This window comes from Saccopteryx bilineata, chromosome 4, assembly GCF_036850765.1.
Source record: "Saccopteryx bilineata isolate mSacBil1 chromosome 4, mSacBil1_pri_phased_curated, whole genome shotgun sequence".
Taxonomy (NCBI): domain Eukaryota; kingdom Metazoa; phylum Chordata; class Mammalia; order Chiroptera; family Emballonuridae; genus Saccopteryx; species Saccopteryx bilineata.
The window spans coordinates 267,150,312-267,177,454 of record NC_089493.1 but is presented as its reverse complement, the minus strand read 5'-3'; the positions used below and the strand labels follow the sequence as shown (position 1 = coordinate 267,177,454).

The 27,143-nt window shown below is 55.0% G+C and overlaps 1 protein-coding gene across 4 annotated transcripts in view; it reads right to left on the bottom strand.

The window, feature by feature from the left end:
• Positions 1 to 27,143, bottom strand: part of GTF2IRD1 (GTF2I repeat domain containing 1) — a 124,277-nt gene that overhangs the window by 75,748 nt on the left and 21,386 nt on the right. For all 4 annotated transcript variants that reach the window (XM_066274590.1, XM_066274589.1, XM_066274592.1 and 1 more), the window contains exons 2-7: positions 11,729 to 11,857; positions 7,598 to 7,739; positions 5,016 to 5,171; positions 3,016 to 3,199; positions 2,030 to 2,340; positions 669 to 758 (exon numbers count right to left, since the gene is read on the bottom strand). In XM_066274590.1, the coding sequence (XP_066130687.1) occupies positions 669 to 758; positions 2,030 to 2,340; positions 3,016 to 3,199; positions 5,016 to 5,171; positions 7,598 to 7,739; positions 11,729 to 11,851 (1,006 nt within the window). In that variant the 5' untranslated portion in view covers positions 11,852 to 11,857. The remainder of the gene's footprint in view (positions 1 to 668; positions 759 to 2,029; positions 2,341 to 3,015; positions 3,200 to 5,015; positions 5,172 to 7,597; positions 7,740 to 11,728; positions 11,858 to 27,143) is intronic.

Sequence of the window (27,143 nt, the reverse complement as noted above, 5' to 3'; positions counted from 1 at the left end):
CTCAGTTCTCCGTGAGGTACTTTCAAATCTGTCCACATTGTTTTGATACTCCTTATTTCAAGAGGCGGAGCTTAATTCCTCTCTCTCCTTTTGAGTACAAAGTGGATCAAGCTTCTGGCTTCTAACGGGGAGAATATGGCAGAAGCGACAGTGTCTTCTGAGGCTAGTTCATAAAGGACATGTGGCTTCCTCCTTCCTCTCTCTGGGATCACTAGCTTCAGGAAACCAGCTGCCATAGTGTGAGGACACTCAAGCAGCCCTGTAGAGACCCATGTAGTAAGAACAGGTCTCCTGCCACCAACAACACCACTGAGCTTTGAAGTGGGCCCTCCAGCCCCAGGCAAGCCTTCAGATGATCATGGCCACAGCCGACAACTTGATGACCACCTCATGAGAAAGCCTGAGCCGGAACACCCAGATGAGCTGCTCCTGAATTCCTGTCCTACAGACACTGTGAGACATAAATGCTTGTTGGTTTCAGCTAAGTTTTGGGGCAGTTTGTTATGCCGCAATACATAACTATTATGCTCTGATTTTACTCACAAAGTGCAGAGCTGCCCCTCCTTTCTCTCAGGAGCAGCCAGTAGACACATTTCCATCTCACCCAGCACCACCCGCAGCCCCAGAGCCCCGCTCTGGGCAGGGTGCCGCCACGGGGACTGTCCTACCTGACTTGTCATGAACAATGGAGAAGAGGATGCGCTTAGAGGCGTGGACGTTCTGAATGAGAGGCCCACCGGGCCTGGTGGGCTTCTGTCCTGGACAAGGCAGAGGAAAGGCACAGGTTCGAGGTGGGCCCCCACAGGGATCCCCAGATCCGGCCTCTCTGCACAGGCACTGGCTCTGGCTAACAGTCTCACCTAACACAAATACCCTGAACTGAGTCCTGCGATCATGAACGCTAGGCAAGTTCCCTAAGCAGAAGCCTGAGACATTTTTAACAGAGTGTGCAATCCAAATGGCAGATCAGGGAGGGCAGGATATCTGAGGTCACCTTTTATAGGTGGGGACACTTGTTTCAGGCATGTAAGTCCCATCCCCCTGCTCAGCTCACACATTTGTATGCGGGGGGGGGGGTGTCATCCTTTTTTTCTCCTTCTCATAACAACAACACTAAATATGACTTATAAGCACCTACTATGTGCCAAGCTTTGGATATGTTTTAATACAGCAGTTTTTAAACTCCAGTGTACACTGGAACCAGCTGGTAGATGTATCAATTCACAGAGAGCTGGGCTCCACCCCCAAAGGTTCAAACTCAGCCGGACTTTGGTGTGGCCTGAGAATGTGCATTTCTTTCTTTTTTTTTTAATTTTTTTTTCTTTTTTTATTTATTCATTTTAGAGAGGAGAAAGAGAGAGAGAGAGAGGAGAGAGAGAGACAGGGGGAAGGAGCTGGAAGCATCAACTCCCATATGTGCCTGACCAAGCAAGCCCAGGGTTTCGAACCGGCGACCTCAGCATTTCCAGGTCGATGCTTTATCCACTGCACCACCACAGGTCAGGCGAGAATGTGCATTTCTAACATGCTCTGTCATTTAATTATGATAACAATGCCATGAAGTAATAGGTACTACTAGCATCTCCATTTTATAGATAAGGAAACTGAGGCTCACAGAGACAGAGATATGCCCCAGCACACTTAACCACTAAGTAGCGAAGCCAGGAAAGGAACACAGGTCTCTCCTACTCAGCTGTTCCTTCTCTAATGCTTCCAGTAACCCTAATGCAGTGTGTAGACAGTTGGTGTTTATTAAATGCATGGGACCGATCAGCACGTTTTCCAGGCTCCTGAATCCTCTCGGTGTCTCTTGGTCCCAGGCCAAGGACACGGTTCACAGAGGGCTGAGTGAAGGCCTGGCGTCTGAGTCTAGTACGCTATAATACCATCTGTCCTGCCCCAGACCCTTGCCCCAACATTCTTCCTTCAGTTTGGGGAGGGCCTGAGCACCCTGACTTGCCCTGGAGGGTGCCCTGCATGAGTGACCTCTGTCCCACCCCCAGACTTGGGGGTCCCAGCAGCAGCTTACCACAGCAATCAGGGAAGTCTTGGGTGGTGGGAGTCTTGGACTCGAGCCCGGGCCGGCTGAGGCCCAGGTCGCTGGGGGCAAGTGGGCAGGCGGGCACCTCCTGCTTGAGCTCTCTCATGCCGTGGTTGGGAAGGGCGGTGCTGTACAGGAAGCTGGCCATGGAGGAGGAGGTGGCGGTGGGGGGCAGGTCCTGGGGTGGCCCTTTGGGGGCCTGGCCATGAAGGCCACAGTCCCGAGACCCCTTGGCTATCAGGGAGACACCGTTTAGCTCCACCAGGGCCTTTGAATCCTGCCCTCCATCCTCAAGTGACCTGGGTAAAGGACAGAAGGACAGAGGTGACTTCGTACAACCGTCCTGCCAGCTGCACCTCTTCCTCCATAGCCCTTCAGACCTCCCTCCGCAGAACCAGGCAGCCTATGAGGTAGGCAGGACAGGTGCCACTCGCCACTCATAGGGGACAGTGCAGGCCTGGGGTGGGACGGGACGTGCCTGGGCCCTGCTCTCAGCCTCTGTGCCCCAGGCCACCCACTGGGTCCTCCCAGCCACAGTCACTCACTTCCCGCCTCCCTTTGTTACCTGTCCCTCCCAGTTGGTGTGTAAACGGGGCCAGAGCACTGAGGGCCCTCAGGCTGGCTTCCCACCTCCATCCACACTTTTGCCCGGTCTGTTCCTGACACCTACAGCGCTGCTGGTGCTATTTTTTCCCCAACCAAGTCTCTTTCAGCCTCTTTGCAACACAGAGGTCCCCTGGGAGGATCCCCTGGGAGGACCTCTGTGATTCGATGCCCAGCTCGGATCACACTCCACGACAGGGCTTCTGCCTCACTTCCACCACCAGAGCCCCCCGCTGGTGTCTGAGGCGCTGGGTAATGGCCCCGGGTGGCTGAACCAGCAGGCAGGCAGGTCACCCCCAGCCTTGCCCGGCCCGGCCCTGTGGTCCGGCCGCCAGCCCCTGGCCCACTCCCCGGCCGGCTGCCTCACTCACCTCTTGAGCTTGAAGCGGATGCGGTGGCTGTGCTCCAGAATGGCCATGAGGGCCTTGGGGTCATACTCGGCCGGCCTGCGGAAGGTCAGGCCCTCGGGCAGCCCCTGCACTGCAAGCAGCCCCGGCTCCCTGAGTAGCCTCTCGTAGGGCAGTGGCACCACGCTGGCCCTTCCCAGGGCCTCGCCTGTGGGGGGAGGGCGTCGAGGAGAGGGCCTAGTATGAGAGGGCAGCCAGGAGGGGGTGGGGGCCAGGCTTTCCCCACAGCTGCGTCCTGGAGAGTGACTCCCCTTGGTGCTGGGATCCCAGGAAACAGAACCCCATCAGCTCCTTAAATGCAAACTTCACACAGAATGACCCCCACAGGCTGGTGGGTCGGGGCTGTGGATGAGGCTCCATGTTTGAGGGCCAGGGCTACCCAGGGAGGAGGTCCCTGCTTCCTTTTGCCTTTCTCATCTCCGCTCCGGGGATCTGCAGGGGAAAGCAGGCCTGGGGTGGTGGCCAGGAGGTGAGGAGGGGAGAAGAGTGAGAGAGAGAAAAGAGGGCAGGAGAGAGAGAGAGACTGCAAGAAAAAAGCCAGAGGAGAATGGGAGAGAGGGAGAGAAGATAAGGAAGACAGGAAGTAGAGAAAAAACAGAGAGACGATTCAGAGAAAAAGAGACAGTCTGTGAAGATGGTCAGGATGAGGGAAGGGGCGAGTAGAGGGGAGACTGGCTGGGGACCCAGGGGGTCGTAGGGCCAAGAAGCCTGGGCTCAGAAATATCTGTTGTTGACCCCATGCTACTGCCTCACCCAGAGCCAGAAAGATGCCCCTCAACACACTGCCACCTCTGATTCTGTCCCAGGTGGGGAAGGTGGCCAGGGAAGAGCAGGTGGGGGCGTAGGGGGCTCTGGGCACAAACCCTGCAGTTAGCAAAAGTGTCTGCAGTGGCACAGCCAACCACAAGTGACAAGTCCTCTTGTCCGAGGTGGCCAGTGTGCTCACCCAGGGCCCCCATTCCCCCTCGGCCTCCTTGTCCTGACATCTGGACAATAGGAGTTTCCTCACAGACCTTTGTGCCACAGAATCAGAAACTGACGGGGGAACAGAGTAAAGCAAGTCAGAGATAAATGAGGTGGGACCCTTAGGGACTTGCCCCAGGTCACCGAGGGAGTAGTAAGGCTACCGCTGGGCCCTGAGACTGCAGCCTGAGACTCTCCAAGAACGGCCAGGCTGTCTCTCCCCACCCCTGAAGGAAGGATTTCCGGACCAGTTAGCCTGCTCTCGGTCATTCAACACATGCCCTCTGAACACCTGCTGCTGCTGGGCTCTGGCCTGCAGGCTGGGGACAATAGAAAGAGCAGGCACAGTCCCTGACCCAGCTGAAGAAACTGGACTAGTGAGGGGAGAGGGCACAGTGGGTACCCAGAGAAGGCCCTGATCAGTGTGTGTGGGGGGGAAGGCCTCCCGGAGCTGAGCCTCAGAGAGTAACACGGTGTCCACCGCACAGAGAAGGCAGTCCCAGAAGGCACAGTGGCACAGAGGTGGAGAGGTATGGAAAGAAGCCAGAGAGTGCTGGAGAGGTGGAAACGGTTCTGTGAGGGGGGTCAGCCCAGCTGGAGAGCTGGGCGGGGAAGGGCTGTGGTGGGCGCTAAGCCACACTGAGGGTGACAGGGCGCCCCCGAAGGCAGTGGCGGGAGCATGGTCAGACTGTGCTTTGGGAGATGCCCTTGGTCACAGGTGGGTGAGGGCAGCAGGGAGGTGAGGAGGCCTGGGGCCATTTCCAGGTGAGAGGTGGCAGTGAGCAGGACCAGGACAGGGGCAGAGGGATAGTGGTTCAGAAGACGGGGGCGGGAGTGAAATATCCATGTCCAGGGATGCAGGGAAGACAGCTGGGGCTGTGCTCCAAGCCTTGACGTGTTGCTCTGGGGCCACAGTGAGGCGGAAGGGAGCCTCCTCATCTGGGTGGGGACTGGGCATCCCACCCACCTGGGGCCCCAAATGGAATGAGGAAGGATCTTACTATAAAGAACATCAAACACCTCCTCTACCATCTTCCGCAGAAGGTACACGTCTGAGCCATGCTCCAGGGTCGACCGCGGGATGCTCCGGCCACCGACCTCACCGCGAGGCACCTTCTTGTGCTGCTCTGCTTCCGGCTCCTTCCAGGGGGGGCCTCCTATGGGACACAGAGCATACGGCAGGGCTGTGGTGAGCACCTGTCTTACCACCTGCCCAGGGAGCTGGAAAGTCCCTGCCCTGTGCTGAGCCCAGCAGCGGGGTACCCAACACAAAGTGCAGAAGAGTGAATGAATGAAGAGTTAATGAGGGAGCAAACCTTGAACCAACGGCTGCCTAGGGCCAGGGCCGGGCCTGGGGCCTGGGGCTCATCCCTATGTCCAGCATGGGGCCTGGGGCTCATCCTGGTCACCTCTAACTCTCTGGATAACCTTAGGCAGGTCTCTTTCCTCTCTGGGCCTCAGCCTGTGAGCTCTCACAGGAGAACACCTAGTCTGGCTCAGAAATGGGGTTCAACAAATGTCTGTTCCATCTGTCCCCTTTCCATGCTGACATTAATGCTCTGTCTTAAACAACCGAGGCCCCAGTTTTCTGCTCGGCCAAGAGGGGAGATGATGAGAACCTCACCAGGAGGCTGAGAGGCGGCAAAGAGGCAGCCTCCTGCTAGGTGAGGTGGCGTGGAGGCTTAGGAGTGTCGGTGGGTCCCCGGGTAGGAAGGTGCTGAAACAGCGTAGAGAGGAGACAGAAGGAGGGCCCTGAGGCCCCGCCCACCCTGAAGCCTGCTCTCCTCTAGGGATGTGTGATGCTTGAAATAAACCAGCCGAGCTCCCGCTGCTATAAATAGTGGCTCTGCCCGGCTCCGGGGAGCCAGGTGCGCCTTCCCCAGGCCCCAGTCTGGCTCCCAGTCTGGCCAGCTGGGGGCCGCAGACTCTGCCACTGCTCACCCTGCCCTGGCCCAGCCCTCTGCCCTACCTTGGAGAGCGTGCAGGCTCTGCGGGCAGAGTGGGAAGGGGAGGCTGGCTGGGGGACAGCTTTCCCTGAAATGGCTGACCCTAGGGTCCAGGCCTGGGGTGCAATGGCATGCTAATACTGGTAAGACAGCAGCTGATGCTTACCGAGTGTAACGTAAGTGCCAGGTATTATTCTAAGTGCTTCCATGTATTAATCTGTTTAATCCTCAGGTTGACCTCTAAGGAGGGTAGCACTGTTTTCCCCTTTCACAGATGAGGAGGTTGAGGCCCAGGAGGTAGCAGGTAGTAGGGCCAGGATGGAGCCCCAACATCTGACTCCAGGGCCTGCTCTTAACCCAAGAGCTGAGTCCCAAACTGTAGGCTTGAAAGCCCGATCGAGTGCTGGCCTCCAGAGCTGGGGCCAGGCCCTCTCCCTATAGGACCTGACCCACCACAAAGGTTAAGGTGACCTCCCCGAGCTTACTGCCACGCTGAGGCTCCAGGCATAGATGAAAACTTAGGGCTCAGGCGGCTGGCGTGGTGTGGGGAACAACCACAGCATAGGTTCTAGGGGTGGCAGGGCCCACACGGGGCCTGGGCTGAAGGCTGGAGAGGACACTATCAGGCACAGGAGAGAATGAGGACCTTCCAGGTGGGACAAGCAGGGGCAAAGCCAGCGGTGAGAAGGGACATCAGGGCTGGTAAACCAGAGTGCGGCGTGGCACAGCTGGGCGGGTACGAGGAACGCCGGGAGGACAGAGGACAGAGGACAGAGAACAGAGGGAGGACCTGGGCTACCAGGGGCCCCGAGGGCCCAGTCAGCATTGAAGAGCTGGAGGCTGCAGGATGACCCCTCTGCCTCGGGGCTTCCGACTCATAGTCCTGAAGGATGGGCTCTGTCACAGTCCTGAGTGATGGGCCCCCCACCCCCCAGCAGGGGCTCTGGGGCTGCCTCTCCCTGATTTTGAAGGGGTTAGCAGAAAGAGCATGGGTTTCAGAACCAGAGGCCCAGCCTCGCACTCGGCCTCACTCCCTGTCGGCTGTGTCCCTGGGGATGTGGCTCATGCTGACCGAGCCTCAGCTTCTCATCTGGGAAAAGGAAATAAAGCCCAGCACACGGCCAGGCCAGCAGCCCTGTGCATCACAGCAACACAGACTGCTCACATTTATCGAGCATGTCCTCTGTGCTGCTGGCCGCGTCCTCAGTCACTCCATCCCCACGAGCCACCAGGAGGTGGCTCCAAGATGACGTTACTGTCACAATGACAGTCCTACCTCAGAAGAGTGACATCAGGATAAACGAACGTGTTGGTACTATGAAGGGTGTTATAAACCGCAGGTGCTCTGTAAGTATTAGCTGAACAAGTGTGCTCGGTCCCCGTGTTAGGGACGCACAGGAACTGGGCAACAACACTGGGTCTCTGTGTACCCTTCTGTCAGCAAGCAGATGGGGTTGGCTGGGTCTGGCTGGCCCTGGGTCAGCCAGGCTCTATCAACCGAAAGGGTCACCCCAATAATGCCACATCAGAAAGCTTGCTCTACCCATTCCTGTCCAGGGTGTCCCCCAACACAGAGTCACCCTGGTGTTGTTTTGGGGACCCAGTCTCCTGGCCCTCCGGAGCCCCAGGGTACTCACGGCAGAACCCGAGGAAGTCTGACTGCAGCTCCTTCCGTGCGTTCAGGAACATTCTCCCCTTCTCGGTGCCCACCACGAAGGCGCTCTCATCATGCACAGCGACACAGGCCACTTCTGCGTTCAGCTTGGAGAGCGCTGAGCACTATGGGGGAAGTAGGGCGCGTGAGCCAGGGGACAGTCCCCGTCCCAGCACACCTCCACGCCAGCTCTGGGGGTGAAATGTGAGTTCCTATCTATAGCTCCAGGGAGAGGTCACTGTCCCAACATTCACAGTCTTAGAATCTGCGGTGGGAATCAATGGACGACCGTTCCCCACCATCGCCCACCCAGAGCTCAGCCAGGGTCAGGGGAGAATACGGGTTTACAAAGGCTAGAGGAGGACCAGGGCACAAGGACCCTGCCTCTCCCTCCTCCCCAGTCCTTCTTGCTCTGGGGGAGGGGGGCTTCCTATGTCAGGCCTGGCCCAAGCCCCGGGGACAGCCCTGTCCTGGGCTCTCTGAGTCCCTGAGTGAGGAGAAGGTGGGATGAGCCCCAGGAGAGCCAAGGCTCGGACAGTTCTAGTCTTCAGTCCCACCTCAGCCACTTCCTGTGGTGGGACCGAGGCAGTCCCACCTCTCACTGGGCCCCAATTTCCAAATCTGTAGAGAGGAGACAGCAGCCCAGCCTGAAGCATTTCAGTGGGTTTGGTTGTGGGGATACAAGGAGGCCTGGTTGGTGGAAATGAATTTCTAAACTGGGGCATCCCAGACGAGTACCCAGGCAGAGTTATTTTTGCAGCCTGGTATTGAGGTTGGCAAGCCCACTGCATAGAAAGCCCTAACACAGGGGGCCCTCAACCAAGACCACCAACATCTCAGGCCTCTGACCCTCCTCACCAGGAAAACCCTGCCTGTAAAGCTTTTGGCACGTAGTTTGAGTGCCTGATAGGTGCTTGTTTTTATATGAGTTAGGCAGCGCTTCGCTGAAAGGAAGTCTGGCTTCTAACCAGGGTTCTGCCGCTGTATGACCTAGACATGTTTCTCACCCTTTCTGGGCCATAGTCACGCCTTTGTGCCAGCTCCATCTTGGAGTGGTTCTGGTGAGGACGCTGGGGCACTGCAGGGCAGCAGGCCTGTCCCCGTGGGTCCCCTACTGAGGGGGACTCCACTTCCTACTCTCTAAGATTCCAACAAAAACTTGCCGTTCCCTTCCCCTGCGGGAACACTGTACAGACTATTAACAAACTCGACAAATAGATGTGGCGGTTTCCAACAAGGAGTGGCCATCAGAGCTGGAGGAGATCCTGGTTGCGTGGTCACGTCTTAGCTGAAGGAGCCCTTCCACGGCAGGGAAGGAACTCACCCAAAGGCACCGAGAAGGCGCCGTGAGGAATGCCTGGAGGAGGGTCTGAGACAGGTCGGGTTGGGGCGGTGCTGGTGAGGAATGGGCAGGACTTTAGCCCCACACGCCTGCAAACTGCCTGAGGACCCTGGCCCCAAGCCTGGGAGGATGCCAGGGTTCAGTCACTTCCAACAAGCACCATGCCACCCATGAAGGTCCCTCAGGAAACCCATTAAGGGCCCAACGGGTAGAGGGGGGGGGACGACTGTCTTGTTCATGTCACCATGCTAGCTACAGGATCATCAGCTTCTCCAAGCTCCAAGGAACCTTTGAAAATCCCTCTAGACCAGCGCTGTCCAAAGGAACGTTCTGCCATGACAATAATGTTCTATTTCTGCACTGTCGAATACTGTGGCCATTTGAAATGAGGCTACTGTGACTGAGCAACTGATGTTCACTGTATTTAATTTTAACTAGTTACAACTTAAATGTCAATTGCCATTCGTGGCTAGTGGCTGTGGGGCTGGCCATCACTGCCTGTGGCAGTTACACTTGCACCACCACCAGGCTGACCCTGCTGCAGGACAGTGGCCCGAGCTCCTCGGCTTCCCCTCCTTATGAAGGCCGCTCTGCACAGGGGAGCGGTTGCACCCAGCTGGCTCCCCAGGGGTGTCTATCACTTCTGGCCCAGACACCACCTAAGCTGTCCTAGAGCTGCCTACAGCAGAAACTGTCTAGAAGGGGGCCCTTGGTCCTAGCGCAGTGGTCGGCAAACTCATTAATCAACAGAGCCAAATATCAACAGTACAACAATTGAAATTTCTTTTGAAAGCCAAATTTTTTAAACTTAAACTATATAGGTAGGTACATTCCTTATCGAGGTAGCGCCCGCACGTGGTATTTTGTGGAAGAGCCACACTCAAGGGGCCAAAGAGCCGCATGTGGCTCACGAGCCGTGGTTTGCTGACCACTGTCCTAGGGGAACTGGAGACTTTGCACCCTAGTCTACTTTAAAAACCGGTCATAGGGCAACTTCTCTGGCCTCCATCTTTCTTCGGGGCCAGGGAACCTTGCTGGGCGGGATGTGCTGTACTATAAAGCCGTTTGCTATTCCACACTTTGTGGCTCTGGCCCGTTCGTTCCTTCTCGGTGGGGAAAAATACCTTCTGAAAACCCGGAAGGAGTTAGAAGTCCGCAAGGACTGTTCCTTTCCCCTCCCCTCCGAGAAAGAACCAGGACATTCACGGCTTCTAATTATTCGCGCACCCGTCCTTAATCTCTGTGCTGCCTGTTCCACCGCACAGGTCTTTTTCTGGCCAGAGAAACCTCACCTAAAACCTCCACTCCTAATCTTCTCTTCTCCGCGGACTCCCAACTCTCTCTCCTTCCTGTCTGACCCCCGGGGGTGCCCCTCTCTCGGGACTTTTCTCTGGTCCCTCTGTGGACCTCTTTTGTGCTCAGGTCTCTTCCCTCTGAAACCCTCCTCCAAAAATAAAGAGTAAAAGAAAAAAAAAATTAAGAAAAACCGGTCATAGGCCCTGGCCAGTTGGCTCAGTGGTAGAGCGTTAGCCTGGCGTGCAAGGATCCCGGGTTCAATTCCCAGCCAGGGCACACAGGAGAAGCGCCCATCTGCTTCTCCACCCCTCCCCCTCTCCATCCTCTCTGTCTCTCTCTTCCCCTCCAGCAGCCAAGGCTCCACTGGAGTAAAGTTGGCCTGGGCGCTGGGGATGGCTCCATGGCCTCTGCCTCAGGTGCTAGAATGGCTCTGGTTGCAACAGAGCGACGCCCCAGATGGGCAGAGCATTGCCCCCTGGTGGGCGTGCAGGGTGGATCCCGGTCAGGCTCATGCGAGAGTCTATCTGACTGCCTCCCTGTTTCCAACTTCAGAAAAATACAAAATAAATAAATAAATAAAAATAAAAAATGGTCATATTGTGTGATTTCAGGTAAAGGCCTGCCCTCTCTGAATTTCAACTTCATCATGCTAAAATGCAGATTTTAAAAAACACCTGCCTATCCTCCATCACCACAGAACGTCCCCCCAGGAAAAGGCTAGAGGAAAATGACATTATTATTTTCTCATTTGGGGTAAACTGCTACAGGCTTAGGTATGGAGGCAACGGTGCCAGAGGAGTGATTTATGAAGTCCCGTTTCTCTCTCCCAGCCCCAAGATGCAGTTACAGCTTCTGCTGTAACATCGGGATTACAGCTCTCTAATGAATCGTGGCCTACAAATTATCCTCCAGGTGCTGGGAGGGAGGCTCGGGACTATGCCAGGGATGGGCTTTGAATGACAAGAGGTAATGAATGAGGATGACAGGATAAGGACCAGAGCCAGCATCTATTCCCAGGACTGGATTAAAAAAAAAATTTTTTTTTTAACTTATTGATTTGAGAGAGAGAGAAATAGAAACACTCATCTGTTCCTGTATATGCCCTGACCAGGGATTTTATTTTTATTTACTTAGAAAATTAAAATTGATGGGTGACATTGATTAATAAAATTATGTAGGTTTTAGGTAAACATTTCTATACTGACCAGGGATTGAACCTACGACCTCTGCGTATCAAGGCACTGCTCCAACCAATTGAGCTATCCAGCCAGGGTGAGCCCAGGACTGGATTTTTACATACTTGGTCTCACTCAAGCCTCCCACCCCCTGACGGAGGCAGAGGCCCTGGCTGCAGGTGGGGACAATGAGGCTCAGGTCAATGAAACCTGCTCTAAGTGGCAGAGGTGGGACTCGAGCTCTACTGTCTGGTTATAGAGCTGGGAGTCCCACTCCTCCAGGGTGGGCAGGGGCACTCACCATGGAATCTAAGGCAGACACAAGGCTGGTGATGATCTCGTCTTTGCGGGCGAATGTGGAGTTCCAGCGGTCAGGCCCACAGCCATTGGTGGGGATGTCACAGCGCTTCCCCAGCAAGGCCATGGTCACCTGGATAAAGAGAGGGAGTAGATGGGAGTGAGCATGTGCCACAGGGCGTGGCATACATGGTAGGTGCCCACCCCAACAGGCCTGGCCCCAGACCCCGGGGCTGTCTCTACTTCCCAGATGGAACAAATCAAGAGAGGGACTTTTCTTCTCCTAAGGGTTTTCTGTGCAAGATGAAACTAGAGCCTGGACAGGCCCAGACACGCAGCGGAGCGCACACGGTCTGTATAGGTGTGAGCACAGGGGGCAGGGTAACTGCGAGATGTGCCCAGAGCATGTGCCCCAAGTCTGCAGCCCTGGAGCTGAGCCCAGGACCATGACCAGTCTTATCCAGCACCCCCCAACCATCACCTTTCCCCATGCACACTGCTCTAGCCAGGGCTCTCTCTTGCTCACACACCCTCTGTGGCTCCCTACTGCTCATATTAGTTGTTGACTCAACCTTGTATTCAAGGTTCCTGCCAGACTCCCTTGTTCCAGATATCTGAAGTGTCACCATCCCCTAAATCAGGGGTCCCCAAACTACGGCCCGTGGGCCACATGCAGCCCCCTGAGACCATTTATCCGGCCCCCGCCGCACTTCCGGAAGGGGCACCTCTTTCATTGGTGGTCAGTGAGAGGAGCACATTGACCATCTCATTAGCCAAAAGCAGGTCCATAGTTCCCATTGAAATACTGGTCAGTTTGTTGATTTAAATTTACTTGTTCTTTATTTTAAATATTGTATTTGTTCCTGTTTTTTTTTGTTTGTTTGTTTGTTTTTTTTACTTTAAAATAAGATATGTGCAGTATGCATAGGGATTTGTTCATAGTTTTTTTTATAGTCCGGCCCTCCAACGGTCTGAGGGACAGTGAACTGGCCCCCTGTGTAAAAAGTTTGGGGACCCCTGCCCTAAATGTACCAATGTCTCCCTAGCTGTCCCAGGGCCCCTTCTCCTGCCCTGAGTGCCTTTCCTCGTCCCTTCGTCACATACTGACTGCCCACACAGCTTCTCACTGTTGCCTCTGCTGGGAAGGCACCCCTCCCACCCTACCTCCTGCCCTCTCCTGCCCCACCTGGGCCAGGCGCCCTTGCTGGCCTCCCAGGTGCCCATGAGCTCTTCCACCACAGCTCTGATTCAAGCCACATGCTCCCCCAGGCCAGGCCACTGCCCCGAGGCCTCGGAGCCACAGTCTACTTCCTGGCTGTCAGGGCTGTCTCAGCGGTACAGAGGTTGCTTCATCTGAGACCAGGGTTTCCCCCGCACAGAACTTTGTCCCTTTGTCGTAGGGCTCCTAAAAAACAGAGCTGCATCCTGCCCCTTGCTGGGGGCCCCTCTCAGGAATTCCCCAGGCAGGAAACAGGCCTGCTGCCCCTGTACCACCCAGCCTGGCCTAAACACACACTAGATACAACGGTCAGCCTCCTTCAATTCCTGGTCCATCCCGCCCCTCCCTTTCCGGACCCCAGGAAACAGGTCCAGGGGGCTCACCCATAGGACTCTCCAGGGCCAGAGCCTTCCTTTGAGCCAGCTGCCCCCTCCCCGATCCAAGCAAAGGAGAGGGCAGAGGTCAGTCGGTTCCCTGTCTGGGCTCAGCCCCATCCAGTGCTCTGTGCACAGGTCCTTGGCAGCCGGTTTAGGGGGGTGAGCAGAGACCAGGGCTGCGGGCCTTGGAGGGAGCCTGCGAATCCTGCCTTCCTTACTTCCAGCAGATCAGGGTCAAGAAGTCTGTGCCCATGACTAGGGATATAGGGGTTGGGTAGCAGCACCTAGCAGTTGACAGGTGGGCCTGGTGCCTTAAGGGGTGACAAGCCCAGAGTGTCTTCTATCACTGCAGCTGCCCCTGGACCTTAAGGTCTGTAAGGGCAGGGACCAGTCTGCCTGTCACTCCTGCACCCCCAGGGCATAGCTCAGGGCCCGACATACAAGACGGACCAAGGTACTGTGGTCCAAACCGAGGACTAGGGCCTTCAAGAGGGTTATGAAATCGATGACAGAGAAGAGCAAATGTCCGAGCACATCACACAGACAAGGTGAGAAGTGTCTGACTTCAGTTACAGAAACAGCAAAAGGAATTAGGGATACATCAGAGCTTGGCTCTGCCCTCAGTCCTGGCCCAAGTCTGCTGTTTGGCTGTGGATAAATATTGATTTTAACAACTGGCCTGTCAGCAGTTGGCCAAAATGTACATCGGGTTCACTTCTAAATGTTTATTAAATGTATTGCTTCCCCTGAGTTGCAATGTTATAGAAGTTTAAGGATGCTAAGAAGTATGACAGGCCACGAATAAAACATGCTAATGGACCGCGAGGTAGCCCAGTGCTATAGCCAGAGGCCTTCTACGATGTGACTGGCTGAGGGGCTTTGCTAGCTACCTACTGCTTGCCAGTCCCTTGAGCCATTCCCAGAAAGGCCTCTGGCTGCCAGCCTCCCAGCTGCTAGAGTCCAAATCAAATCAGGGCAAAGCAGGAGGCACCAGACAGCGCTCCAGTCCCGGTCTCCAGGCCGCCCCAGCCGGCTGCCGGCTCCTAATCCATTTAGGAGGGATCCAGGGAGTCAGGATGGGAGGGGTGATGGAGGGACCATCTCCTGACTCCTTGTGTTGGCCACCTGGGCTCCCAGAACCCTCTGTCCTAGGCTAGAGCCCAAGGAGGCCCAGTCCAGAGCAAGTGGGTGTGTTCAGGGACAAAGGAAGGAGAAGATCCTGCTGCAAAAGCCCAGGCCCCTGAGAGAGGGCCAGGTTCCACATGGCTGGAGCTGCTGTGGCAGAGGCAGGGGGCAAGAGTGCTGGGCTGGGAGCCATGAGCCGTGACCCCTGTACACAGGAGACCCAGACCCAGGTCTGCTGGGACCACAGTGGGTCAACCCCTGACACCGACGTTAGTTCTAAACTGGAAATGAGGGAGGGAGAAAGGTCACCCAACAAAGCCAAAATACTATACGGAACAGAGAACACAGAGTAGGATCGGCAGTCCACAAAGAGGCAAGGGCCCAAGCGTCAACAGAGAAAAGTCCCCGGAGGAGGGGACGGTGAGAACTGAGGCCATAGCCCAAGCCACCAGACACAGGGGAACGGAGGATGGGGCCAGGCTAGAGATGGCCAAGCGCTGCTCTGTGGCACCTGGGAGGGGACATCAGATGTGACACCACAGTTGACAGGAGGCTAGCTCCTGACTAGGGGCACAAGTGGCCAGGAAGCCCTTAGCGACAAGGGACTATGAACCGCCCTGGGTTCCTGGGTGGGCAAGGTGTACAAGGGCCAAGAGGCAGGCAGAGACATGAGCACTCTCTCCGTCCTCAAATACCTACTGAGGCTGCCAGCGTGCCACACATCTGGTTTTCCTCCCACCTGCTGGCACCCCTTCCTGGCACCGACTGCCAAACACTATCAGGTCCTGGGCCTCCTCCTCTTCTCTGTCCAACACCCTCCCTCACTGCGAGGCAATCTCTTGGCTTTAAATCTATGTGCTGATGACTCTCAATCTCTCTCTCACCTTCTCTCCTGAGATGCCACCCCCTGCCGGCTTCCTCCACTACTCTTCAACACCTAACAAGCAAACCCCACGGGAACACCGCCGTGTTTCCTGCTCAGATCTCTCCGGGCAGCCGCTCAGAGCGCTCAGGAGGAAACCGAGGCCTCATCCCTCAGTCCGCTCCCTGTCGCTTCTAAAACGGTCTGGGGCGAGTCTCGCCGCTCAGCTCCAGAATGCGCCCAACTCTGGCCGCCACCCTCACTTGCCCACGCCCTGGAAGCAGCCCCCTCGATGGCCTCCCTGCCCTTCTGTGCCCCCCACGGTCCCTGCAAACAGCAGCCACATAAATCTCACGCTGCTCTCCTGCTCAGGAGCTTCTGGTGGTTTCACAGTGTGCACAGAATGGAGAGCAACACCTTTTCTAGCGGCAGACCCTGTGTGCCCGGGGCCCGCCTGGGGCCTCCTCCGTGAGATTCTCCATAGCAGAAGGCTGGGCTGGCCTCCACTCCCCCCACTGCCTCCCTGGCTCCACCAGGCCTCAGCCCCGTCACCAGCTCCTTGGAGCCTTCCTTGATCACGAAGCCACACCGGCAGCCTCCACCCATCCCATACACTAGCTCCTCATGTCTTCCTTTATTTTCTTCATGGATCTGACGTGACTTGTTTGTGGCCTCATCTGGTTTCCTCAACTAGAATGTGAGCTCTGGGAAGCCAGAGGCCAGGCCTCTCGGGTTTGCCGTATCCCCTCTGCCTCGGACCGCTGCGTGGGTTTTCGTGGGCACTCAACAAATATTCGGGAACTAACAAGCGGGACAGTCAGCCACTTCAGGTAGGAGCCAGGACATCTGCAAGCCACAGGCAGAGTGGCTGACAACTTCTGGCTTGCCTGGTTCTCAAAGAACAAGAGATATTTGGGAGACTGCAACTTGGGATGTGGTTAGATCGCGGAGGAGTAGCCCTGGAGATGGGTGTCCTGGACAGATGCTCTTTCAAGTGCGGTCCCAGGACCGACAGCCCTGGTAACACCTAGCTGCCTGTCAGAATGTCTGGGGTGAAGCAGCGCTGTGTGTGAGCTGCCGCCCGTCACAGAGACAAGGAAGGGACTTGCTCAAGACCCCCGACACTGGGTAGTGGGATGAGGTCTATCCTTCTGTCTGTCTGTCTCCAAGCCTGGTCTTTCACGGGAGGAGGACTGTACTCCTTCCTCTCACTCACCAGGACACGGAAAACAGAAAGACCAGCTGATTCGATCCGTAGCTGACACTCAGCCAGGCTGACCAACCTGCCCTGGTTCACCTGAGACTTCCCTGGGTATAGGCCAGAAACCCCTCAGTCCCAGCCAAACAGGGTGGCTGGTCAGCCCACCACACAGGGGCCGGCAGGGCCAGCTGCCCAAACGCCGCTCTCAGCCTCTGAGAACAAGGACAGACACCAATAAGGAAGACGTTAGATGGTGATGGACATTAGATCCAGCCTTCAGATCCAAAATATTCCGTGTCAATTAGTAAGGTCAGAGACAGCCCTGGGGACTCCTCCAAGGTGGGGACAAAGAGGAGGGCCTCCCAAAGGAGGAGGCAGGGCCACTTTATCTAGGGAGATCTTGCTGTGTCTGAGGGTCTGGCCAGAGGGGACAGAAGCTCCCAAGGCCAATGCTGGAGCATGCGGGCAGAGCCCGGGTTCCCAGCTGCGGGCACAGGCTGGGTGAAACCTCCCCAGCACTCAGCCTGCAGCCTCGCTCACCCATTTGCGAGGGAGGCAGGCAGGTACTATAGCTGCTGCCAACACCTGCCAGTTCCAACCCCCAGATTCCTGGGCCCCAGAAGCCCTGAGGTGACAGGTCCACAGCGGGGCCCACACCATGATCCTGATGTACAGCCAGGTACAGCCAGGTCTCCGGGGACGCTTGCAGCTCTAACATCCCGTTTCCAGTCTCCTCGGCTTGCCTACGCACCACCTCCCTCCCTCGCCAGGATTCCTTGCCTAGACAGTGGCAGCTCTGCTGGCCGCTGAGAGCTGGAGGCCAGCCTGGTCCCCGAGCCAAAGATTAGCCAAGCGCTCATGTCCACGTCTGAGTCACTGCCGCCACTACCCAAGGCAGGCCTGCCTCCAGGTGGGAGACAACCACAGGTCAGGCCCGGAAAGCCCACCCTAGTCGGCCCTGAGGGCAGGGAGAGTGGACATCAATTTATCTAGGTTTCCAATCCCAAACCTCCTGTACTTGGTGTTCCGAGCCAGCTGGGAGGCTAAGGAGAGGTATCCTTGTGCCTGTCCTTTCTGCTGCCCATGGCCTGGACACCTGGGTGTGGGGACGGACAGGTGTTTGTCCTGCTGAGTACCTGACCTGCCCCAGTGACGCGTGGCTCTGCAGAAGTGAATAGTACAGATGAGGGCAGAGGTGGCAAGGAGGTACAGACAAAAAATCAGGGCTGCAGATGAACCTCCCAGCTCGGCCCATTTAAAAACTCCCTTTGCAGCCTGACCAGGCGGTGGCGCAGTGGATAGAGCATCAGACTGGGATGCGGAGGACCCAGGTTCGAGACCCCGAGGTTGCCAGCTTGAGAGCAGCCTCATCTGGTTTGAGCAAAGCTCACCAGCTTGGACCCAAGGTCGCTGGCTTGAGCAAGGGGTTACTTGGTCTGCTGAAGGCCCGTGGTCAAGGCACATATGAGAAAGCAATCAATGAACAACTACGGTGTCGCAACAAAAAACTGATGATTGATGCTTCTCATTTCTTTCCGTTCCTTTCTGTCTGTCCCTATCTATCCCTTTCTCTGACTCTCTCTGGCTCTGAAAAAACAACAACAAAAACAAATAAACACAACAAACTCCCTCAGCCCACCCACCATCCTGGATGCTCCCCTCACCCAGGGGCTCAACATCCCCCCCATCCCGCTCCCGTCCTGGCCCTGCTTCCACCGCCAGCTCCTTCCTCCTCTCCCAGGCTGCAGAGCCACCCTCATGCCGGCCGGCGGACCACGGCTGCTGCCCGGGTCTCCCTGACTATAGCCTCAACCTCCCCTTGGAGGCAGCCACCCTGTTTATGGCACTCTGGACACCCATGACCATGACCTCCAACCAGGGAGTGCGGCAGGACAGAGGGGGCTGCACCCATTTTAAGGGTGAAGAAACCAAGACCCAAAGGCAGGACATTCTTGCTCAAAGTGAGTGACAAAACCGGGACAAGACTGGGGACATACGGCCCACTCCGAATTCAGAGGAATGGGGCTAACGGTGGAACCCCAGCTGCGGTGACAAGCCAGCCGGATAGCAGACAAGCCCTGTGGGGCTGGCCACGCCCCTGGCCGGAGGCAGACAGGACCTGAGGCAGGGTCTGTGCATTTGGTGGTAGGGCCCAGGTGCCAGTCCTTCCCACCACGCGCCCAGGGACTCCAGGTGCACACAGAAACACTCCAGGGCCTGGCCACCCGCTCTCTCTGAGGGGGGCCCCGTGAAGGGGAGGGACGGAAGGAGCGACAGGGCTGTTTCCTAAGCACCCAGGACTGCTTAGGCCCCTGGTTCAGAGCTAATTCTCACAACCACCCTCATGTTACACAGGATTTGGAGGCTTGGGCACTCTGACCAAAGACCCCAGTCAGGATGTGGCAAAGCCAGGACCTGAACCCAGATCTTGCCGACTAAACCCGAATTCCTTTCATCCCACGAAGAAGCCTTTAGCCCATTTCCCTCTGGAACAGCCACAGATCAGTGGGCTCGGCTGGCCGGAGAGAGACAGACCCCATCCCGTGCTCTGCTTCCCTGCCCGTGGGGCCCAGAACAGGCGCAGGCAAGGAGACCCCTGAGCAGGCCTTTCTCCTCCTGGGCCTGAAGGAAGAGGGCTTGTCCCCAGAACCCAGGAATGCCTGGGTCAGATGCCTTCCCTAGCCAGTGGCCCAACTGGGAATCCAGACCCTGTCTCTCAAGTCTCCAGGTCCCTGGACATGCCTGTCCTCTGGCTGCTGAGACTTAGCACCTCTGTGACCTTTGTAAGAGACACCCCTCCCCTTTGTCTGGCTCAGCTTATCTGTTGTCAGGCATGGAGGTGTCTCCTAGGCGTCCTGACCCTCCAGGCTGGCCTGCTGTACCCACAGCTCCTTTTTCCCTCCTGTCCTACAACTCTTTCTCTGCCAGGAGGCAGAGGTATCTGGGCCCCACGAGACCACCAGCTCCTCTGTGGCCCCTCCGCTCGCCCAGTACTGGTCTGGTACACAGAACTGGGCCTGGACGGGCACCAAGGGGAGGGGAAGGTTTGGAAGAATCAGGAAGAAGGTGGATGGACAGGAAGGGGGCACCCTGGACAGAGGGGGCAGAACAGGCTGAGGGGTGAGCAATCATGATGTGGCACGGGGTCCTCACTGAGGCTGGAAGGGTGCTGGCACCAACCCGATTCGCTTTCAACTCGTGGTCAGATTCCGGACTGTCCAGTAGGAAACGCCCTGCGCTGCCCCACCTATGACCTGAGTGCCTGGGCCTGCACTTCAGAAGGTCCTGCTCCAGTCCTCTTCAAGGGGCAGGCAGTCTGCAAGCCTATGAGGACACACCCCACTGGAGCCCACAGCTGCCCCAGACCATCTCCTGGGTACTCAGGCCCTCAGAATCCTCTGGGCAAATAAATCCCCATTCTGGGGTCCTAGGGGCCTCTTCTCTGGTATGTTCTCCCTACAGCGGCTTTAAACATGATAGCAAACTCTTTGATACTTCTCCTATCAAGTGGTGACATGCATTTCCCCTCCTCTTGGATATGGGCTTTAATGACTCACTTTTTATTTTAATTCAGTGAGAGGAGGGGAGGCAGAGACAGACTAGTATATGCACCCCGACAGGGATACACCTAGCAAGCCCTCTATGGGGTGATACTCTGCCCATCTGGGGTGTTACTCTGTTACTCAGCAACCAAGTTCTTCTCACCGCCTGAGGCAAAGGCCAAGGAACCATCTTCGGCACCTGGGGCCAACTTGCTCCAATCAAGCCATGGCTGCAGTGGGGGAAGAGGAGGGGAAGGAGGGGTGGAGAAGCAGATGGATGCTTTTCTTATGTGCTCTGACTAGGAATCAAACCCAGAACATTCAAATGCCGGGCCGATGCTCTACCACAGAGCCAACCAGCCAGGGCCCTTAATAACTCACTTCTAACCAATGGAATTCTCTGGAAGAGCAGCCACATGACCTCCAAGGCCAGATCCCAAAAAGCACTAGACCTTTCTCTCTGTTTGAGACATTTATCACTGGAGCTCTGAGCCAACATGTAAGACAGGCGTCCCCAAACTATGGCCCGCGGGCCACATGCGGGCCCCTGAGGCCATTTATCCGACACACACACACACACACACACACACACACACACACACCCGCCGCACTTCCGGAAGGGGCACTTCTTTCATTGGTGGTCAGTGAGAGGAGTATTGTATGTGGCGGCCCTCCAACTGTCTGAGGGACAGTGAACTGGCCCCTGTGTAAAAAGTTTGGGGACCCCTGATGTAAGAAGTCTGACTACGCTGACACCACCATGCTGGAGAGGCCAAGTGGATCTCGACATGCTAAGCAGACCCAGTTCTTCTTCAGACCGGGCATCAGGCCAGGAAGGAAGTGTCTGAGATGGTCCCAGCCCCAGCCATTTTTTTACTGCAATTGTAGGAGAGACCTTGAAAAAGAACCACCAATCTGAGTCCAGTCAAGACCCAAGTGTGAGAGATTAAAATGAGAAGTGACTATTGTGTGGATCTTGTTATGTTTGGGGCTACTTGTTACACAGTGATAGATAACTGATACACCACAAGGGCAGGCCATGAAGATGCAGGTGCAGCTACTTAGGAGGGTAGACAGAGCTTGGATATATGTTTGGGGTGTCTACAGGCATGTACACAGTGTGGGGAAGAGTTGAGACAGGAAGAGAAGGGGTGGGTCAGCTAGGAATCTCCATTTGCCCACCTCTTCCTAGCCAGTATATTATATGGGAGAGCCCATATACAAGAATGGCTGCTTTCAATTTGCCCTTAAGGATTTGTGACGGGCCCAAAAAATGGCCCCCAAAGGCATTCACACCCTGATCCCTGGAGCCTGAAATGTCATCTTATACAAAAAAAAAAAAAAAAAAAAAACTTTTGCAGAGGTGATTACATTCATGTCTTGAGATTAGAAAATTATCCTAGATTATGCAGGTGGGCCCTAAGCATCATCACATGCATCCTTACAAGGAGGCAGAGGGAGATTAGACACATACAGAAGATAAAACCACGTGAAGATGGAGTGAAGAGCTATCTGGAGATGTTGGCCTTGAAAACTGAGGAATGCAGCACGAGCCAAAGAATGCTGGCAGCCACCAGATGCTGAAGAGACAAGGGATGGATTCTCCCTAGAACCTCTGGAGGGGGCATGGCCTGCTGACACCTTGATTTTGAACAAGCAGTACTGACTTTGCTCTGGTCTCCAGCATAGTGAGAATAGGATTTGGATCTTTGAAGGCACCAAGTTTATGGTGACTTGTCACAGCAGCCTCAGACAATGAGTCCAGGACCTCTCCACTCCCCACATCCCACTCACAAATCCTGGGCCACACTCTCAACTCAGCTCTGACCTCGGTTTTTTTGTGTGTGTTTTTTTTTGTTTTTTTTTTACAGAGGCAGAGATAGACAGGGACAGACAGACAGGAACGGAGAGAGATGAGAAGCATCAATCATCAGTTTCTTGTTGCGCGTTGCGACTTCTTAGTTGTTCATTGATTGCTTTCTCACATGTGCCTTGACCGTGGGCCTTCAGCAGACCGAGTAACCCCCTGCTGGAGCCAGCGACCTTGGGTCCAAGCTGGTGAGCTCTTTGCTCAAGCCAGATGAGCCCGCGCTCAAGCTGGCGACCTCGGGGTCTCGAACCTGGGTCCTTCTGCATCCCAGTTCGACGCTCCATCCACTGCGCCACCACCTGGTCAGGCCCTCATTTTGCTGGAAAGTTCTCCCCTTCCCCACTGGGAATCCCAGAACCACCACAGGAAAAAGCTGGAATTTTCCAGATGCTGAGGGAACACGTCTGACTCAAGTCTCACTGCCCTGTGTACCAGCTGGGTGTTGGAGGTGGTGAAAAAATACACTCAACCATGCAAAAGGCAAGCATACACACCACCCAAACACGGCCCCCGCACCATCCGCTGCCATATGCTTGTGTTTCTTGAAAAAGAAGCTTGAGAGAACAAACAAAAAGAAATCTCTCCTCCTGGGGGCGGGGCAGGGGCATCCCTCTTCCCCAGAGCCCCACCCCCACCAGATACTCCATCTCCTGCCCTGGGGCCCCTCAGTGGGCATGGAATTGCCTTGGCCCTTCATTCCTACCCACCCATCCTTGCAGCTGGTGGACAACGCAGACCACAGCCCTCACTTCCTCTCCTGTCTGCTCAGGCATTCTCCACAGGCAGCTTGAGGGGGTCTTCCACAAGCCACAATGCAATGGACAGCAATTCAGCATCAAGGCCAAGACACCCGAGTCATAACCCCTGCTCTAATCCCAAGTCATTTCCTTCGTCCTTGCTAACCGAGACCCCACTGTCCCCTCACCTAAGAGGCAGAAGCTTGGGACAGCGAATCTTGGTGACTCTCCAAGGCTTAGATTAAGGCAAGTCTATCATCCCTTTTCCTGGGGTTGGTTTAAGGAGAAGCAGGCAACTAACTCAGTTCTGGCCACTGAGACACATGGAGCTTCTAGGAGTTTCTCTGGCTCTTAGAAAGAAACTGAAACCAGGGATATCCTCCTTCTCCTGCGTGTGACACCTCCAGCCATGGCTGTATCTGAAGACAAGAGGAGACAGCCCAGGAAATGAAGCTATCATGTGGAGGACAGCAGAGAGGATGTGTGGAAGTCCCTGGATCCACCGTTCAGGATGGATAACAAAAGTCCATATTGCTTAAGCCACTTTTAGTGGAAGTTTCTTTTCCTTGCAGCTGTATATACAGGTAATAATTCAGCATGCTGGATATCACTTTTTTTTTTTTTTTTTTAAGATTAAAAAAAGCATCCTCGTTAAGTCAGCCTTCACCGGCTGTAAAGTCACTCATCTGTTTTTGTCTCCTGGTCTATTTTATAGCAGAACCAAGATCCCCTTTCTAATTGGTGGCTACAGAGTGTACATCCTATTACACCCTATTCAGTGACCTACCCACAGCAAGAATCTAGGATTCAGTAGCTGACACTGTCGCCGATTCACTTAACCCCTTCGACCCTCTCCCTCTCTGGCCCACAGAGCAGGCACTGGCTGCCCAATCCCTCCTGCCCCTTCAGGCCAGGATGACCAAAGCCACCACTTAGGATGGAAGAACCAGGGAACAGAGGGGTCAGACCCTGTGATGTCCCTGAGCTGCTGCCCCAGGGCTGGACTGACTACCTCCAAACTTCTCTTAACAGGACAAAACCAACCCCTCACTTCTTCAGTCTTTGCTTATCAGGTTACTTACAACTATCCACATTCCTAATGGCAACAGATTCCACAGGAGGCATTTTCAGACCTAGACTCACTTACTGTGTCATCAGTCCTTCATGTCACTTCTGACAAATTGTGGGATTAAAATGAAAACAAATCAATCGCCTGACCAGGTGATGGTGCAGTGGATAGACTGTTGTACTGGGACGCAGAGGACTCTGGTTCGAAACCCGAGGTCACTGGCTTGAGTGCGGGCTCACCCGGGTCCAGCACAAGCTCACCAGTTTGAGCACAGGCATGATCTCTGGCTTGAGTGTGGGATCATAGACATGACCCCATGGTCACCGGCTTGAAGTCCAAGGGCGCTGGCTTGAACCCAAGGTCACTGGCTTGAGCATGGGGTCACTTGCTCTGCTGTAGCCCCCCATCAAGGCACATATGAAAAAGCAATCAAAGAACTATAAAGAGCTAAAACGAAGAATTGATGCTTCTCATCTCTCTCTCTCTTCCTGTCTGTCCCTGTCCCCCTCTCTCTCTCTCACACACACACACACAAAATCAACCCACTAACCTTTTTTTTTTTTGTATTTTTCTGAAGTGAGAAGCGAGGAGGCAGAGAGATACACTCCTGCATGCACTTGACCAGGATCCACCCAGCAAGCCCACCAGAGGGCGGTGCTCTGTCCATCTGGGGCGTTGCTCCGTTGCAACCTGAGACATTCTAGCGCCTGAGTCGGAGGCCATGGAGCCATCCTCAGCGCCTGGGCCATCTTTGCTCCCATGGAGCCTTGGCTATGCGAGGGGGGGGGAGAGAGAGAGAGAGAGAGAGAGAGAGAGAGAGAGAGAGAGAGAGAGAGAAAGGAGAGAAGAAAGGGTGGAAAAGCAGATGGGCACTTCTCCTGTGTGCCCTGGCCGGGAATCGAACCCAGGGCTTCCACATGCAAGCTGACACTCTACCACTGACCTAGCTGGCCAGGGCTTCAATCCATTAACTTTTTAAAAGCCCTGGTGCTAGGCACCACTCAAAGAGAGAAAGAGCCCTGCCTTGCAGGAGCCAGTTTAATGAGCAAGTTATTTCATCTTCCTAGACTTTGCTTTCTTCATCTGTAGAATCGGGCTAATCAGACCCATTTCACTGCACTGTTGGGGGGGATTCAACATTAGTTGAAGTGAAACCTATTCTCTCTTTTTATTTTTAAGATTTTATTTATTGATTTTAGAGAGAAAGGGAGAAAGGTGGGGGGAGGAGCGGGAAGTATCAACTTCTGGTTGCTTTTCACACGTGCCTTGACTGGGCAAGCCTAGGGCTTCGAACTGGTGACCTCAGCATTCCAGGTCAACGCTTTATCCACTGCGTCATCACAGGCCAAGCAAAGTGAACTCTATTCTTCAAGACGTCAGTGCCCAAGACTCTTCTGATCCATATCACTGTCCCTCACTTCTTTATCCAAGTATCAAATCTGTTTCTTCTGCCGCAGCCCTCACCTGCTTCTGTGGTGCATCTGGAGACAACAGAGGACACCTAGTTGTCCTTCCCTGTCATGATCCCACTCATGAAGGCTCTCTCCTTCACCCTAAGCCACCCCAGCTCCTGGCTCTCAGTCAGAGGTTTGAGAAGGCAGGACGGCTCCCATCACGCCCCTGGCAGGAGGCCAGAAGTCTCAGCGGGAAGCTGTACGGACAGGCTCAAGCACTAGATAAGGGGTTGAAAGGGGACTTCTCAGATCCACTCCAGGTCTGACATCTTATTTACTTTTTTTTTTTTTTAATTTTTAAAGACTTTATTCCTTTTAGAGGAGAGAGAGAGAGAAGGGGGGAGGAGCAGGAAGCATCAACTCCCATATGTGCCTTGATGGGGCAAGCCCAGGGTTTCAAACCAGAGATCTCAGCGTCCCGGTTCGATGCTTTATCCACTGCGCCACCACAGGTCAGGCAGGTTTGACATCTTATATTAAAGAGATGTTGGCCCTGGCCGGTTGGCTCAGCGGTAGAGCGTCGGCCTGGCGTGTGGGGGACCTGGGTTCGATTCCCGGCCAGGGCACACAGGAGAAGCGCCCATTTGCTTCTCCACCCTCCCCCTCCTTCCTCTCTGTCTCTATCTTCCCCTCCCACAGCCGAGGCTCTATTGGAGCAAAGATGGCCCGGGCACTGGGGATGGCTCCTTGGCCTCTGCCCCAGGCACTAGAGTGGCTCTGGTCGCGGCAGAGCGACCCCCCTTCCAGGGGCAGAGCATTGCCCCTGGTGGGCGTGCCGGGTGGATCCGGGTCGGGCGCATGCAGGAGTCTGTCTGACTGTCTCTCCCTGTTTCCAGCTTCAGAAAAAGTACAAAAAAAAAAAAAAATTTACCAAGTGCTATCAAGCGGCACCTGTTGCACCAGGCCTGGAGATGCATGTTGTCTCCCCGGTCCCAGATGCCATGACGGGCTCCTGAAGTCCCACACCAAGTCCAGGTCCACTCCACGCTGCCCTGGTAGAAGTTTCGTGGATACAGGCTTTGACTCAACTCAAGGCAACACTTCCCAGGGAGGGCTGTCCCCAAAAGGAAGAACAGGCTGCTTCACAGGCACTGGGTCCCCCGGACCCTGGGGTTTTTCAAAGAGGAACCCGTCAACATGTTATTACCTTTTTAAAGAGGATCTGCCTGCTTTTCAAGGAGACTGGATGACCTGCGAGTATCCTCCCACCACCAGACATATGGCCTGGGGTAACCTGGGCAGAGCTCAAGGACACTGTAATTTGCTTTATGTAGAAAGTGAAGGGAAGTTGATAAATAAGATTACAAGAGCACACTTCCACCACTTCAGAAAAATCAACTCTCAGAGCTTCTAAGTATGCACTCAGCGTCATGGCATTCAGAGCTGGGTGGGCCCCTCATCCAACCACCTGCATGTGCATCTGGGGAAACCAAGGCCCAGAGAGGGAGGACTGCAGCCCAGAGAGGGAGGACTGCAGCCCAGATCAGCACAGCCAGCCAGCACAGGTTCACGCCACAGCACAGCGTGTGCCTAACTGCTGTGCTGGTTAGATTCCTTCCCATTCATCAGAGCAGGTCCTTTAAGGCAAACAAACTTTTATTTCTTTAAAAATGGGCAATAATTCACATGGAATTCTGTCTTCAGTGTGGTGCCCACGTGTTTGCTTTCCTGCATTCTCCCTGGTGCCTCATCTGTTGAAAAGATATCAAACACAGAAACAAACCACACCTACCTGCAATACCATGGTGGAATCTCTCAGCTATGATGAAAGAAAACAAGTGCAAAAGGTCGCACTGTAGGATTCCATTTGTGTATGGTTCGAAAACAGGCTAAACTCTGACATTAAAAGTCAGGGTGGTGGCCATGTTGGGGGGCATGGGGTAGATAAGAACGGGGCATGAAAGCGGCTCTGGAAGTCTGGGAATGTTCTGTTCTTGATCTGGGTACTGGTTACCTGGGTGAC